The sequence below is a fragment of the Oncorhynchus mykiss genome, unplaced genomic scaffold (genome assembly GCF_013265735.2).
Source record: "Oncorhynchus mykiss isolate Arlee unplaced genomic scaffold, USDA_OmykA_1.1 un_scaffold_229, whole genome shotgun sequence".
Classification (NCBI taxonomy): domain Eukaryota; kingdom Metazoa; phylum Chordata; class Actinopteri; order Salmoniformes; family Salmonidae; genus Oncorhynchus; species Oncorhynchus mykiss.
Window position 1 is genome coordinate 386,556 of NW_023493697.1, and position 17,766 is coordinate 404,321.

Here is a 17,766-nt window from a genome sequence, read left to right on the forward strand (position 1 = left end):
TGGATTTCTTAGTATCATGACCGCTTCGATCAGTAACATAAGATATATAAAAAACACACAAGGACTAAAATGCAAACACTTCATTTTTGTTGATTTAAAATATGCACAGGACGACAACTACAGTTGGAATGATTATCTTACACAACACAGCAGACTTTATTGTACTGATGAGATGAGGAAGCAACACACACACACACACACCGCCACCATCCGGGTTGAAGTGTAAAGACAACAGATGACATCTCTGACAACTTAGCCATCTCTGCTTATACTGTCAATGAAATCAAAATGTTATAATGTTATAAGGCATATAGAAAAAGGGCGGACCGTTTGATACTGGCATTATGACACGTACGTCTCTGTGGATTCTTATTGTTGCATCATTACAGCTTGAATATGTAAAATAACATTTTTTTTTATATATATTTTTTTAAAACACTAGAATGAACAAAAATGCAATCGCTTCATTTTTTTGTTGATTTAAAAATATGTACGACACTATAACTACAGTTGGCAAGATTATCTCGCTCAGCGGTAACGATTATTATACTGACCACAAATGAGGAAGCAACAACAACACACACACACACAAACGGAAGCAAAAATAACAGTTCTGTTTAGTCATGAGAGACATGCAATGTCCAAAATGGCACCCTATTCCATTTATAGTGCACTACACATTTGGTCCATGAGCCCTGGTCAAAAGCAGTGCACTACATAGGGAATAGGGTGCAGACCATAGCCGTGGAGTTTAAAGATGCCAGTACTGCCAGTGTTCTCTCTCCATGTCTGGTAACGGCATGGGTCTCTCCACTCGATGTAAAGGCATGGGTCTCTCCACTGTGTGCAACGGCATGGGTCTCTCTACACTAGAGAACGGAGGCGTGGCTTTATCAACCCTGGACAACTGCTGCTTGGAGCTTCCCATCCTGGGTGACTGGTTCGGTCTCCTGCTACTGGAACCCATGCTGACGGGCCTGCCTAACTGACGGGTCGGTCCCATGGGCTTGGGAGCGTGTGACCGTCGGTGTTGACGGAGCCCTTGTTTCCGAACAAAAGTCTTTCCGCATTCATCGCACTGGTACGGTCTCTCTCCCGTGTGCGTTCTGAGGTGGACTCGGAGGTCGTATTCCCGGGTGTAAGTCTTGCCACATTCAGGGCAGAGATAGTGTTTTTCTCCCCTGGGGGACATGGTGGTTTTCTGTGGTGCCGGTAGGTTTTGGGTTCCCTCCCTCTGTGGTGCCGGGAGGTGGTGGGTTTGTGGTGCCGGTAGGTTTTGGGTTCCCTCCCTCTGTGGTGCCGAGAGGTGGTGGGTTTGTGGTGCCGGTAGGTTTTGGGTTCCCTCCCTCTGTGGTGCCGAGAGGTGGTGGGTTTGTGGTGCCGGTAGGTTTTGGGTTCCCTCCCTCTGTGGTGCCGAGAGGTGGTGGGTTTGTGGTGCCGGTAGGTTTTGGGTTCCCTCCTCGTCATGCTGATGGAGGCAGCGTTGTGGCCTCCCAGCTTTACGTCTGTTGTCCCGAGGTTGTTCAGAGGGAGTCTCCATGTCAGCCACTAAACTGGGATCCACTCCTGTATAGACAGACACAGGGAAACTCAGTGGGCCCATATGGGCCCTGGTCAAAAGTAGTGCACTATAGATGAATAGGGTGTCGTTTGGGACTCAACCAATGCAACATGGAACAATGTTATTGTTAAGGTGTGGATGAGTATACTAAGTCATGGTTTACATGTTGTTTTAAACAACATGGTTGGATCACTGACAGTTAGTAGTAGCTAGTAGTCTATCAGGATGTATTAACGGTAAAGGAGGACACTCACCTGTGTGCACTTTAAAATGCGTTTTGAGATTCCCTTTCTGGTTGAACCTCATCCCACACACAGAGCACTGGTAAGGCCTCTCTCCTGTGTGTGTTCTCATGTGTCTCTCCAGTTTGTTTGCTTGTGTGAACTCCTTCCCACAGTCCGGACACTTGTGAAACCTCTTCGCTCGTCGTCGTTCTTCTCCCCCGGAACAGTTGAATCGCTGGTGGGTCGTCAGGTATGCTTTACTGAGGAAGCCCTTGCCACACTCAGAGCAGAGGAAAGGCTTCTCTCCTGTGTGTGTTCGTTGGTGGACTTTTAACGTAGTCTTATTAGAGAAGGTCCGTCCGCACACGGAGCACAGGGGCTTCTCCTCGGTGTGCGTTCGCTCGTGGGCTTTCCAAGCCGGTTTTTGGTAGTAACCCTTGCCACAGAACGAGCAAGAGTAAGGCATCTCTCCTGTGTGGGATCGCTGGTGTTCTTTTAGCCGTTCTTTTTTACCGAACCCTTTGCCACACACACAGCAGGTGTAAGGCTTGGCTCCCGTGTCCGTCTTCAAGTGAACCTCCAGAACGCACTTTGAGGAGAACTCTTGTCCACAGCAGCAGGTCACCTTGTCGGCTGAGTCTTTCTTCTGGTGTAATCTCAAGCTACTTTGATAAGTGAAGCCCTTCCCACACTCAGAGCAGAGGTAAGGCTTCTCTCCGGTGTGGATTCTCTGGTGGACCTTCAGTGCTGATAACGATGGGCAGTGTCTCCCACACTCGGGGCAGGAGTGGGTCTTCCTGACTCCCCATTTCCTCTTCTGTTGTTCAGGTTCTCCTGAAGCAGGACTCTGTCTTTTACTCTTCTCTGTCGCCTCTCCTGTGTGTGTACTGTTCTCCGTCTCCTCTCCTGTGTGTGTCCTGTTCTGGTGTCTCCTTAGTGTGTACAAGGAGACAAACTTCCTCCCACACGCTAGGCAGCAGTGAGTCTTAGTTTTGCGTTTCGCTCGTCGTTGTTCAGGTTCTTCCGATTCGGAATGTTCAGGATCTTCGTATTCGGAATGTTCAGGATCTTCGGATTCGGAATGTTCTGGTTCTTCCGATGAAGAGGGACTATATTCACTGGCAGACGGTTGGTTGGGACTCTCACCTGTGGGACAGAGATGGGAGAGAATAAGGAACAGAGGCAAGTGACTCCAGCTCATGTTGTTATTCTTCATTTGGTCCTGGGGAATAATGTCCTGTCCAGTGGGTGTACTTGTACATCCTGTCCCAAGGCTTAATTATCTACAGACTGTGCAGTCTTTCGTTCCATCCAGCACTAACACAAAAACTAACACAAAGTGTTCTAAGTTAATGGACATTAAAGCACATCTCATCTTAACACATCTAATCACTTACCTGTAACACAACAATCCCAGTCGTCTTCCTCCTCCTTGACGACAACAACTTTTTGTAGAACTATCCGCAGACTACCTAGTTTTGACCTCTGGTCACCATGGTTGCTGTCGGGACCCGGTGATGACGCCGAGAGTTGGGGTTCTGAAGAACTGGGTGGGGACTGTCTGGAGGATGGGTCTTCTGAGTCCTACAGTACAAAATAGAGAGTGTGTCAGTGTGGTCTTAAAGTAATAAGGATCTGGGCCTATATATTAATAAAATGTCTCAGAGTATGGGTGCTGATCTACGATCAGGTCCCACTCCCCTCATGTACACAATTCATTCGTTATGATCCAAAAGGCTAAACTGATCCTAGATCGGGCTAAATAGCCTGCGATTCTAGGCTACTGAAGCTGAGCTAATCTGTATCTGTTTTCTGATCTACTGGCCAGTAACTGTGAAGTGTCCGTCTGGGATTTAATACTCCCGTCACTCACTTTCTCCCTCCGTTCTGGTGATATGTGTCTCTCTGGATCCGGGTCTGTCGAGCTCTCAGCGCCCCCCTCGTTCTCGGTTCTGCTTGGCTCGGTGCCGTCCAGTGTGTCCACTTGCGCTGACTGCCTGAGGATAGCATCTCGTTGTATCGTTTTGATGTCGTTTTGCAGTTGGAGTAACCAAGACATTCCCTGGTCCTCTAATTTCATTAAATCATCACTTTCACAATATTCTTCTATTTTACGACGCAACGAGCGATAATTCTTCCCTTTAACGTCGAGGCCATCTTGACCAGCTATTCCACAACGTTCACACAGGTAACGTAAATTGTTCTCGGTTAAATTCCACAAACTCTGTTCGATTCCATCCAACAACGTTTCTCTCTCTCCGCTCATATTGTCCTACCCACGTACCAACAACAACAACAACAACACGTAGTCAATGACAAGACAGCTACAATCCGTTCAAGAGATTGTTAATGAGTTAGTACTGTGTTCTGAAGTGAAGCAGCTAAGCTAAATATTAAACATGCTAGCTAGCTTCTCGTCGACTACTTCCTATTTTCTTCTTCACCTTTTTGATTCTGCTGTTGTTTTGTTTTTTTGTAATGTTTGCAAACCAACTGAAAATGCGCATTACCGCCACCTACTGTAGTGGCGGTAATGCCACACTGGAGTGTAAAGACAAACAGGACGTAAAACTAGAGAATTTCCAAATAGGTACTGAACGGTCTGTTGAATTGAGAGATGAAAGTTGTTGCAGTGATGATTTATTCAATCAAATACCTTATGCAGAATTGCCACACTGACTGTCTTCACATGATGTAGGTATGCTACTGCTGTCAGGTCATCAGGTTTCTTAGCAACATCAGGGAGCTTCAATAAAGTGAAGATAATGTGCTGTGTTGTGTCAATTAATTAAACATACATATCTGCAATAGGATACAGTAACTAAATGATATCATGAACCTAATTATTTCCTAATCAATGGCTTTGATCAGGTCCTTAAAATAGAGTCAGAGCAGGAGTGAGGATTGTGTTTGGGCTCCTGAGTGGTGCAGCGGTCTAAGGCACTGCATCTCAGTGCAAGAGGAGTCACTACATTCCCTGGTTCGATTCCAGGCTGTAACACACCCGGGCCGTTATTGGGAGTCCCATAGGGCGGTGCGCAATTTACTTTAAAAATATATATATTTTTAAATGTAACCTTTAATTAACTAGGCAAGTCAGTTAAGAACAAATTGCTATTTACAATGATGGATATGAACCAGGGACTGTAGTGACGCCTCTTGCACTGCGATGCAGTGTCTTAGACTGCTGCGCCACTCTGGAGCCCAATTAGCCCAGAGTCGTCTGGGTTTGGCCGGGGTAGGCCGTCATTGTAAATAAGAATTTGTTCTTAAAACTGACTTGCCTAATTAACTAAAGGTTCAAAATAAAAGGCATTGGACAGAGGATTGTGTTGTTTTGGTGGATAAAGTGTATGTCAACTGTAAGGGGTGCCCATGTTGCTGGGGACTGGAAGTGTCTGGTGTGAGACAGGATGTTTGAGGTGGATAAAGTGTATGTTAACTGTAAGGGGTGCCCATGTTGCTGAGGACTGGAAGTGTCTGGTGTGAGACAGGATGTTTGAGGTGGATAGAGTGTATGTTAACTGTAAGGGGTGCCCATGTTGCTGGGGACTGGAAGTGTCTGGTGTGAGACAGGATGTTTGAGGTGGATAGAGTGTATGTTAACTGTAAGGGGTGCCCATGTTGCTGGGGACTGGAAGTGTCTGGTGTGAGACAGGATGTTTGAGGTGGATAGAGTGTATGTTAACTGTAAGGGGTGCCCATGTTGCTGGGGACTGGAAGTGTCTGGTGTGAGACAGGATGTTTGAGGTGGATAGAGTGTATGTTAACTGTAAGGGGTGCCCATGTTGCTGGGGACTGGAAGTGTCTGGTGTGAGACGGGATGTTTGAGGTGGATAGAGTGTATGTCAACTGTAAGGGGTGCATGTTGCTGGGGACTGGAAGTGTCTGGTGTGAGACAGGATGTTTGAGGTGGATAGAGTGTATGTTAACTGTAAGAGGTGCCCATGTTGCTGGGGACTGGAAGTGTCTGGTGTCAGACAGGATGTTTGAGGTGGATAGAGTGTATGTCAACTGTAAGGGGTGCATGTTGCTGGGGACTGGAAGTGTCTGGTGTGAGACAGGATGTTTGAGGTGGATAGAGTGTATGTTAACTGTAAGAGGTGCCCATGTTGCTGGGGACTGGAAGTGTCTGGTGTCAGACAGGATGTTTGAGGTGGATAGAGTGTATGTTAACTGTAAGGGGTGCCCATGTTGCTGGGGACTGGAAGTGTCTGGTGTCAGACAGGATGTTTGAGGTGGATAGAGTGTATGTTAACTGTAAGGGGTGCCCATGTTGCTGGGGACTGGAAGTGTCTGGTGTCAGACAGGATGTTTGAGGTGGATAGAGTGTATGTTAACTGTAAGGGGTGCCCATGTTGCTGGGGACTGGAAGTGTCTGGTGTCAGACAGGATGTTTGAGGTGGATAGAGTGTATGTTAACTGTAAGGGGTGCCCATGTTGCTGGGGACTGGAAGTGTCTGGTGTCAGACAGGATGTTTGAGGTGGATAGAGTGTATGTTAACTGTAAGGGGTGCCCATGTTGCTGGGGACTGGAAGTGTCTGGTGTCAGACAGGATGTTTGAGGTGGATAGAGTGTATGTCAACTGTAAGGGGTGCCCATGTTGCTGGGGACTGGAAGTGTCTGGTGTCAGACAGGATGTTTGAGGTGGATAGAGTGTATGTCAACTGTAAGGGGTGCCCATGTTGCTGGGGACTGGAAGTGTCTGGTGTCAGACAGGATGTTTGAGGTGGATAGAGTGTATGTCAACTGTAAGGGGTGCCCATGTTGCTGGGGACTGGAAGTGTCTGGTGTCAGACAGGATGTTTGAGGTGGATAGAGTCAGAGTACTGCAAAAGCTGTCGTATGCTGAGGCAGTGAAGAAAGGAAAATGGGGAGGCTGTCATTGTAAATAAGAATTTGTTCTTAACTGATTGGCCGAGTTAAATAAAGGCTAAAACAAACAAATATATATATAAATTGGGTCAAGGGATCCTGAGAGGATCCCAGTGGGGAGTAGATCTGTGCCAGCACAGAGGGAAAGGCCAACGAGTGATATATGATTCAATAAGTTTGGCTTCTTAGCGCTCACAACGATGGTTATCAACCGTATCGCAGAAATGGAACGTAAAAATCACAGAAAATAATTGTTGTGGTGGAATTTGTGTATACGAGATTTGACTTCAGAAGAGTTGGTGCAGGAGCAGATAGGGTCTGTGTTTCTACGTCTGCGTTGCTGTTTGGGGTTTAAGGCTGGGTTTCTGTACAGCACTTTGTAACATCGGCTGATGTAAAAAGGGCTTTATAAATACATTTGATTAATTGATTGATTGATTGATTGATTGGGTCAAAGTAGTGGAATGGGGTAGTGGGTTTTTAATTAGTGTAGAGTTAGTCGGAAGAGTAATTAAAAATATGATTTTATATTTCCCCTTTTCCCATTTTATATCACAAAGTGTAATGGATTCATACTATAGTTCAGTGTAATGGATTCATACTATAGTTCAGTGATTCATACTATAGTTCAGTGTAATGGATTCATACTATAGTTCAGTGTAATGGATTCATACTATAGTTCAGTGATTCATACTATAGTTCAGTGTAATGGATTCATACTATAGTTCAGTGTAATGGATTCATACTATAGTTCAGTGTAATGGATTCATACTATAGTTCAGTGTAATGGATTCATACTATAGTTCAGTGTAATGGATTCATACTATAGTTCAGTGTAATGGATTCATACTATAGTTCAGTGATTCATACTATAGTTCAGTGATTCATACTATAGTTCAGTGTAATGGATTCATACTATAGTTCAGTGTAATGGATTCATACTATAGTTCAGTGATTCATACTATAGTTCAGTGATTCATACTATAGTTCAGTGATTCATACTATAGTTCAGTGATTCATACTATAGTTCAGTGTAATGGATTCATACTATAGTTCAGTGTAATGGATTCATACTATAGTTCAGTGATTCATACTATAGTTCAGTGTAATGGATTCATACTATAGTTCAGTGTAATGGATTCATACTATAGTTCAGTGATTCATACTATAGTTCAGTGATTCATACTATAGTTCAGTGTAATGGATTCATACTATAGTTCAGTGTAATGGATTCATACTATAGTTCAGTGATTCATACTGTAGTTCAGTGTAATGGATTCATACATATAGTTCAGTGATTCATACTATAGTTCAGTGTAATGGATTCATACTGTAGTTCAGTGTAATGGATTCATACTATAGTTCAGTGATTCATACTATAGTTCAGTGTAATGGATTCATACTATAGTTCAGTGATTCATACTATAGTTCAGTGTAATGGATTCATACTATAGTTCAGTGATTCATACTATAGTTCAGTGTAATGGATTCATACTATAGTTCAGTGATTCATACTATAGTTCAGTGTAATGGATTCATACTATAGTTCAGTGATTCATACTATAGTTCAGTGTAATGGATTCATACTATAGTTCAGTGATTCATACTATAGTTCAGTGATTCATACTATAGTTCAGTGTAATGGATTCATACTATAGTTCAGTGTAATGGATTCATACTATAGTTCAGTGTAATGGATTCATACTATAGTTCAGTGTAATGGATTCATACTATAGTTCAGTGATTCATACTATAGTTCAGTGTAATGGATTCATACTGTAGTTCAGTGATTCATACTATAGTTCAGTGTAATGGATTCATACTGTAGTTCAGTGTAATGGATTCATACTATAGTTCAGTGTAATGGATTCATACTATAGTTCAGTGATTCATACTATAGTTCAGTGATTCATACTATAGTTCAGTGTAATGGATTCATACTATAGTTCAGTGATTCATACTATAGTTCAGTGTAATGGATTCATACTATAGTTCAGTGTAATGGATTCATACTATAGTTCAGTGATTCATACTATAGTTCAGTGTAATGGATTCATACATATAGTTCAGTGTAATGGATTCATACATATAGTTCAGTGATTCATACTATAGTTCAGTGTAATGGATTCATACTATAGTTCAGTGTAATGGATTCATACTATAGTTCAGTGATTCATACTATAGTTCAGTGATTCATACTATAGTTCAGTGATTCATACTATAGTTCAGTGTAATGGATTCATACATATAGTTCAGTGTAATGGATTCATACTATAGTTCAGTGTAATGGATTCATACTATAGTTCAGTGATTCATACTATAGTTCAGTGATTCATACTATAGTTCAGTGTAATGGATTCATACATATAGTTCAGTGTAATGGATTCATACTATAGTTCAGTGATTCATACTATAGTTCAGTGTAATGGATTCATACTATAGTTCAGTGTAATGGATTCATACTATAGTTCAGTGTAATGGATTCATACTATAGTTCAGTGATTCATACTATAGTTCAGTGTAATGGATTCATACATATAGTTCAGTGTAATGGATTCATACATATAGTTCAGTGTAATGGATTCATACTATAGTTCAGTGATTCATACTATAGTTCAGTGATTCATACTCTAGTTCAGTGTAATGGATTCATACTATAGTTCAGTGATTCATACTATAGTTCAGTGTAATGGATTCATACTATAGTTCAGTGTAATGGATTCATACTATAGTTCAGTGTAATGGATTCATACTATAGTTCAGTGTAATGGATTCATACTATAGTTCAGTGATTCATACTATAGTTCAGTGATTCATACTATAGTTCAGTGTAATGGATTCATACTATAGTTCAGTGTAATGGATTCATACTATAGTTCCGTGTAATGGATTCATACTATAGTTCAGTGATTCATACTATAGTTCAGTGATTCATACTATAGTTCAGTGATTCATACTATAGTTCAGTGTAATGGATTCATACTATAGTTCAGTGATTCATACTATAGTTCAGTGATTCATACTATAGTTCAGTGTAATGGATTCATACATATAGTTCAGTGTAATGGATTCATACTATAGTTCAGTGTAATGGATTCATACTATAGTTCAGTGATTCATACTATAGTTCAGTGATTCATACTATAGTTCAGTGTAATGGATTCATACTATAGTTCAGTGTAATGGATTCATACTATAGTTCAGTGTAATGGATTCATACTATAGTTCAGTGTAATGGATTCATACTATAGTTCAGTGATTCATACTATAGTTCAGTGATTCATACTATAGTTCAGTGTAATGGATTCATACTATAGTTCAGTGTAATGGATTCATACTATAGTTCAGTGTAATGGATTCATACTATAGTTCAGTGATTCATACTATAGTTCAGTGATTCATACTATAGTTCAGTGTAATGGATTCATACATATAGTTCAGTGTAATGGATTCATACTATAGTTCAGTGTAATGGATTCATACTATAGTTCAGTGATTCATACTATAGTTCAGTGTAATGGATTCATACTATAGTTCAGTGTAATGGATTCATACTGTAGTTCAGTGTAATGGATTCATACTATAGTTCAGTGTAATGGATTCATACTATAGTTCAGTGTAATGGATTCATACATATAGTTCAGTGTAATGGATTCATACTATAGTTCAGTGTAATGGATTCATACTATAGTTCAGTGTAATGGATTCATACTATAGTTCAGTGTAATGGATTCATACTATAGTTCAGTGATTCATACTATAGTTCAGTGTAATGGATTCATACTATAGTTCAGTGTAATGGATTCATACTATAGTTCAGTGTAATGGATTCATACTATAGTTCAGTGATTCATACTATAGTTCAGTGATTCATACTATAGTTCAGTGTAATGGATTCATACTATAGTTCAGTGATTCATACTATAGTTCAGTGTAATGGATTCATACTATAGTTCAGTGTAATGGATTCATACTATAGTTCAGTGATTCATACTATAGTTCAGTGTAATGGATTCATACTATAGTTCAGTGATTCATACTATAGTTCAGTGATTCATACTATAGTTCAGTGTAATGGATTCATACTATAGTTCAGTGTAATGGATTCATACTATAGTTCAGTGATTCATACTATAGTTCAGTGTAATGGATTCATACTATAGTTCAGTGTAATGGATTCATACTATAGTTCAGTGATTCATACTATAGTTCAGTGTAATGGATTCATACTATAGTTCAGTGATTCATACTATAGTTCAGTGATTCATACTATAGTTCAGTGTAATGGATTCATACTATAGTTCAGTGATTCATACATATAGTTCAGTGTAATGGATTCATACTATAGTTCAGTGATTCATACTATAGTTCAGTGATTCATACTATAGTTCAGTGATTCATACTATAGTTCAGTGATTCATACTATAGTTCAGTGTAATGGATTCATACTATAGTTCAGTGATTCATACATATAGTTCAGTGTAATGGATTCATACTATAGTTCAGTGATTCATACTATAGTTCAGTGATTCATACTATAGTTCAGTGATTCATACTATAGTTCAGTGTAATGGATTCATACTATAGTTCAGTGTAATGGATTCATACTATAGTTCAGTGATTCATACATATAGTTCAGTGATTCATACTATAGTTCAGTGTAATGGATTCATACTATAGTTCAGTGTAATGGATTCATACTAAGTACCTGCGTAATTGCGCACCCAGCTCACTCAGGTGCTTCCCTATATCACATTTGACATTGTCTGTAAGCTTGAGTTCATTTGCACACATAAAAAAATCATACAATGATGGAAAGACCTGTGTGTTGTCCTTGTTAATGCAGACAGAGAAGAGCTCAGACTTCTTAATCAGAGCCTCAGTTTTGTCCCGCACATTGAATATAGTTGCGGAGAGTCCCTGTAATCCTAGACTCAGATCATTCATGTGAGAAACTCCTCATCATGCAAGCGGTCAGACAAGTGGAAATTATGATCAGTAAAGAAACCTTTAAGCTCTTCTCTCAATTTTTTAAAAACGTGTCAATACTTTGCCCCTTGATAACCAGCGCACTTCTGTATGTTGTAAAAGCGTTACATGGTCGCTGCCCATCTCATTGCATAATGCAGAAAATACACGATAGTTCAGGAACCTTAATTTAACAAAGTTAACCATTTTCACTGTATTGTCCAAAACGTCTTTCAAGTTGTCAGGCATTCCCTTGGCAGCAAGAGCCTCTCGGTGGATGCTGCAGTGTACCCAAGTGGCGTCGGGAGCAACTGCTTGCACGCGAGTTACCACTCCACTACGTCTCCCTGTCATGGCTTTTGTGCCATCAGTACAGATACCAACACATCTTGACCACCGAAGTCCATTTGATGTCCAGTACTTACAAATATCCTCTCCTGTTGTCCTGGTTTCCAGTGGTTTGCAGAAGAGGATGTCTTCCTTAATTGACCCCCATAAACGTAACATACACCAGGTGCTGTGCCAGGACTGCTATGTATGTTGACTCATCCAGCTGTAAACGCATATAATTCACTGGGTTGTATGCGAAGCAGTAATTGTTTCAAAACATCTCCTGCCATGTCACTGATGCGTCGTGAAACAGTGTTGTTTGATGGAGGCATTGTCCGTATAGTTTTTTGGGGGGACATTTCCCCCCAGCATTGTCCCAGCCATATCCGCAGCAGCAGGAAGAATTAAGTCATTCACAATAGTATAGGGCTTGTCTGTCTTAGCCACTCAGTAGCTCACCATATAAGACGCTCACCATGAACCCGATCGAACATCTCTGGAGAGACCTGAAAATAGCTGTGCAGCGACGCTCCCCATCCAACCTGACAGAGCTTGAGAGGATCTGCAGAGAAGAATGGGAGAAACTCCCCAAATACAGGTGTGTCAAGCGTGTAGCGTCATACCCAAGACTCAAGGCTGTAATCGCTGCCAAAGAGGCTTCAACAAAGTACTGAGTAAAGGGTCTGAATACTGATGTATATGTGATATGTCTGTTTTTGTTTTTGATGAATTAGCAAAAATGGCAAAAAAAAAACTTTTTTGCTTTGTCATCATGGAGTATTGTGATGTCATCATGGAGTATTGTGATGTCATCATGGAGTATTGTGATGTCATCATGGAGTATTGTGATGTCATCATGGAGTATTGTGATGTCATCATGGAGTATTGTGATGTCATTATGGAGTATTGTGATGTCATTATGGAGTATTGTGATGTCATTATGGAGTATTGTGATGTCATTATGGAGTATTGTGATGTCATTATGGAGTATTGTGATGTCATTAGTGTGTGTAGATTGATGAGAGGAAAAAACAATTGAATCAATTTTATAATAAGGCTGTAATGTAACAAAATGTGGGGGGAAAAAATCAAGGGGTCTGAATAGTTTCCGAATGTATATATATATATAAATAGAACGTAAAATATTAATATCATACAGTGGACACCTAAGGCTACAGGTCTATGCATGCAATGCCCTGATACAGTTAGTGCTGAAATCTCTGACAGCTGAACTGTGAGGTGTGTCATGAATGAGCCTAGTTAGTATGACCTGGTGACTCCTCCCTCCAGTCTCCAGACAGAGTCATGGTAACACTGAGACAAGGAAGAGGACCTGATGACTCCTCCTTCCAGTCTCCAGACAGAGTCATGGTAACACTGAGACAAGGAAGAGGACCTGGTGACTCCTCCCTCCAGTCTCCAGACAGAGTCATGGTAACACTGAGACAAGGAAGAGGACCTGGTGACTCCTCCTTCCAGTCTCCAGACAGAGTCATGGTAACACTGAGACAAGGAAGAGGACCTGGTGACTCCTCCCTCCAGTCTCCAGACAGAGTCATTGTAACACTGAAACAAGGAAGATGACCTGGTGACTCCTCCCTCCAGTCTCCAGACAGAGTCAGGGTAACACTGAGACAAGGAAGAGGACCTAGTGACTCCTCCCTCCAGTCTCCAGACAGAGTCATGGTAACACTGAGACAAGGAAGAGGACCTGGTGACTCCTCCCTCCAGTCTCCAGACAGAGTCATGGTAACACTGAGACCAGGAAGAGGACCTGGTGACTCCTCCCTCCAGTCTCCAGACAGAGTCATGGTAACACTGAGACAAAGAAGAGGACCTGGTGACTCCTCCCTCCAGTCTCCAGACAGAGTCATGGTAACACTGAGACAAGGAAGACGACCTGGTGACTCCTCCCTCCAGTCTCCAGACAGAGTCATGGTAACACTGAGACAAGGAAGAGGACCTGGTGACTCCTCCCTCCAGTCTCCAGACAGAGTCATGGTAACACTGAGACAAGGAAGAGGACCTGGTGACTCCAACAGAACCCTGTTAAAGGCAGAGAGGAGAAGCCTCAGCCACAGACAGTTGGGGAGCAACAGAACCCTGTTAAAGGCAGAGAGGAGAAGCCTCAGCCACAGACAGTTGGGGAGCAACAGAACCCTGTTAAAGGCAGAGAGGAGAAGCCTCAGCCACAGACAGTTGGGGAGCAACAGAACCCTGTTAAAGGCAGAGAGGAGAAGCCTCAGCCACAGACCGTTGGGGAGCAACAGAACCCTGTTAAAGGCAGAGAGGAGAAGCCTCAGCCACAGACAGTTGGGGAGCAACAGAACCCTGTTAAAGGCAGAGAGGAGAAGCCTCAGCCACAGACAGTTGGGGAGCAACAGAACCCAGTTAAAGGCAGAGAGGAGAAGCCTCAGCCACAGACAGTTGGGGAGCAACAGAACCCAGTTAAAGGCAGAGAGGAGAAGCCTCAGCCACAGACAGTTGGGGAGCAACAGAACCCTGTTAAAGGCAGAGAGGAGAAGCCTCAGCCACAGACCGTTGGGGAGCAACAGAACCCAGTTAAAGGCAGAGAGGAGAAGCCTCAGCCACAGACAGTTGGGGAGCAACAGAACCCTGTTAAAGGCAGAGAGGAGAAGCCTCAGCCACAGACAGTTGGGGAGCAACAGAACCCTGTTAAAGGCAGAGAGGAGAAGCCTCAGCCACAGACAGTTGGGGAGCAACAGAACCCAGTTAAAGGCAGAGAGGAAGTGATTGGTGACTCCTCCCTCCACCTGATTGTTGCAGGTAGACTATGCAGATGATCCACTGCTGGAGGGCGGAGATTCATTTCTGGCCACACCCTGTAAGATCTCAACGCTGGGATGGAGTTGGTAGAGTTGCCTGATGGCACGTGAGACTGACTCTGTGTAGACGTCACGTGTAAAGGAACCACTGTGTTACAGAACGTTGCTTTAAATGTCACGTGTCGGGTTGAGGATGTCTTGTGTGGCTGTAGTCAAGAGGCATGGGCTTGGGGAATTCAGGAGTATAAAAACTCATGTCAAAGACGGGGAGAGGAGCGGAGATTCTGGGGAACACAGATCAGGAGCTGACTGATGTATTAGAAGTTACAAGACTCTTGAGGTAAGAACACAACTCAATTACTATTGTTAGAAGACTCTTGAGGTAAGAACAGAACTCAATTACTATTGTTAGAAGACTCTTGAGGTAAGAACAGAACTCAATTACTATTGTTAGAAGACTCTTGAGGTAAGAACACAACTCAATTACTATTGTTAGAAGCTACTGAATTGTAATTGCAATATAATTATTATTTTTTAAACTATAAATTCCATCAGTTGTGAAACTGTGGAACTAAAAGAGAAGTGTTACTGGGTTTCATTAAGTAGTTAAATGATTTGTTGAATAAAGTGTTGAAGAAGAAGAGTAGCATTATAACAACTACAGGCTCAGGCAGCTTCACCTTAGGTGTCCTGCAGCGAGTCCATATTGTGGGCTCCAGCAGGAAACCACAGGGGAGCTCGAGGGTGACTGTGTGAAGAGCACAGAGTAGGCTGGAGTTTGTACTTACTCAGATGAAGTGCTGAAACCCTGCTTTCAGTTAAGAATTTATTTCAATAAATTTGTTTTAGCTGAAACCCTATAACCGGGATTTGGCGAGTGTGACTCACCAGTGAGTGTGTTGTCCGGTCAACTAGAAACGCTAGCAGGAGTGTCTGAGACTATGCCGCGCGCACACAGAAACCTAGTATAACCCCACGGTTGAACGTATCCTGCGTGAAATACGAGATAACACGCAGTAAGAACTGGGCCACGCTAAAATAGCGCCCGAGCGGACGATAAATAAATATCGGATTACTCGTTGGTGTTGTACACAGAAATAACCCCCGCTGACGGGTAGTATACCGTGTCACCAACTACCCGGTGAAATGTTTCCAGAAGGAAGGAGTGAACTAACCTCTGCGGCAAGTAGAGATGTACCAAGAGGGGTGACCCGGGTTGATAAAGTGAAGCCCAGGGCAAAGACCATCCGCGCGTCAGTGGACCCAGTAGGACGTCTGGGAGGCGGCCCGTACTAGTCACCACGACAGGAGGAAAATTCATGTTTTAGGAAAGTAGCCTTTTTATATATATAAAGTTTTGCCTATGCTACACAACAAAACACAGGGAACAGTGTTGTAATTTGTTATTGGCTGTTAAGAACATGTAAATGGGGCTCCTTTGACCAACATCCCTCGTTTATTGATGGCGCTGGCTGCGCCAGGTTAAGTCTGAATGCATGTGAATGTCCGTTAACATTTTTTAAATGTCCGGCAAATTCCCTGTCGTGATGTCCGGTGCCTACTTTTCCTAAAGGAAAATCTGAAATTGCATATTGTTTTTATTACGATTTTAGAATATTATCGTGAAAAACCTGTCACCAAAACCTGGACATGGCTGTTCATATGGTGGTTAATGTATCACTGATCAGACGTTGTCATAAAAAGGCCCGTGGCAAAGCTGCGGGAGCAAACGAGCTTGGGACAGGGATGGGATAGCCATTCTTTTAATGGAAATATCAGACTCAACTTAACTTTTCCTTTCTCAAGCCTAATCAGAGACATTTTCTGGGACGGCAATATCCGGGTACTGGCCACCAAAATCGGGGACGTCTGGTCACCCTAGAATTAAGATTGAATGGTCTATTTAAGAAATAAGGTCCGAAGGGGTGTGGTATATGGCAAATTTACCACGGTTAAATACTGTTCTTATGCACGGCGCAACGCCAGAGTGCCTGGATAGTTATTAGCTGTGGTATATTGGTTAAATACTGTAGTATATAGTATATAGTTATTAGTTAAATACTGTAGTATATAGTATATAGTTATTAGTTAAATACTGTAGTATATAGTATATAGTTATTAGTTAAATACTGTAGTATATAGTTATTAGTTAAATACTGTAGTATATAGTTATTAGTTAAATACTGTAGTATATAGTATATAGTTATTAGTTAAATACTGTAGTATATAGTTATTAGTTAAATACTGTAGTATATAGTTATTAGTTAAATACTGTAGTATATAGTTATTAGTTAAATACTGTCGTATATAGTATATAGTTATTAGTTAAATACTGTAGTATATAGTATATAGTTATTAGTTAAATACTGTAGTATATAGTATATAGTTATTAGTTAAATACTGTAGTATATAGTTATTAGTTAAATACTGTAGTATATAGTATATAGTTATTAGTTAAATACTGTAGTATATAGTTATTAGTTAAATACTGTAGTATATAGTAATTAGTTAAATACTGTAGTATATAGTTATTAGTTAAATACTGTAGTATATAGTTATTAGTTAAATACTGTAGTATATAGTTATTAGTTAAATACTGTAGTATATAGTATATAGTTATTAGTTAAATACTGTAGTATATAGTATATAGTTATTAGTTAAATACTGTAGTATATAGTTATTAGTTAAATACTGTAGTATATAGTTATTAGTTAAATACTGTAGTATATAGTTATTAGTTAAATACTGTAGTATATAGTATATAGTTATTAGTTAAATACTGTAGTATATAGTATATAGTTATTAGTTAAATACTGTAGTATATAGTTATTAGTTAAATACTGTAGTATATAGTTATTAGTTAAATACTGTAGTATATAGTATATAGTTATTAGTTAAATACTGTAGTATATAGTATATAGTTATTAGTTAAATACTGTAGTATATAGTTATTAGTTAAATACTGTAGTATATAGTATATAGTTATTAGTTAAATACTGTAGTATATAGTATATAGTTATT

At 40.9% G+C, this 17,766-nt stretch overlaps 1 protein-coding gene across 1 annotated transcript; it reads right to left on the minus strand.

Annotated features, from left to right (window-relative positions):
- Positions 1-65: 65 nt before the first annotated feature.
- On the minus strand, positions 66-4,230 carry LOC110487177 (oocyte zinc finger protein XlCOF6). The gene is made up of 4 exons (XM_036973294.1): positions 3,659-4,230; positions 3,183-3,369; positions 1,816-2,931; positions 66-1,566 (listed from the first exon to the last, which is right to left on the minus strand). The coding sequence occupies exons 1-4, from the start codon at positions 4,049-4,051 to the stop codon at positions 752-754; spliced, it is 2,511 nt and encodes an 836-aa protein (XP_036829189.1). The 5' UTR covers positions 4,052-4,230; the 3' UTR covers positions 66-751.
- Positions 4,231-17,766: the final 13,536 nt, after the last annotated feature.

What these genes read in the sequence shown, in the direction of transcription:
- LOC110487177 (XM_036973294.1), bottom strand. Translation starts at nt 4,051, where the DNA reads ATGAGCGGAGAGAGAGAAACGTTGTTGGATGGAATCGAACAGAGTTTG. An exon ending in CACCAGAACGGAGGGAGAAA is followed by an intron (nt 3,370 to 3,658) that starts GTGAGTGACGGG and finishes TTTGTACTGTAG; the next exon opens with GACTCAGAAGACCCATCCTC. An exon ending in CTGGGATTGTTGTGTTACAG is followed by an intron (nt 2,932 to 3,182) that starts GTAAGTGATTAG and finishes TCTGTCCCACAG; the next exon opens with GTGAGAGTCCCAACCAACCG.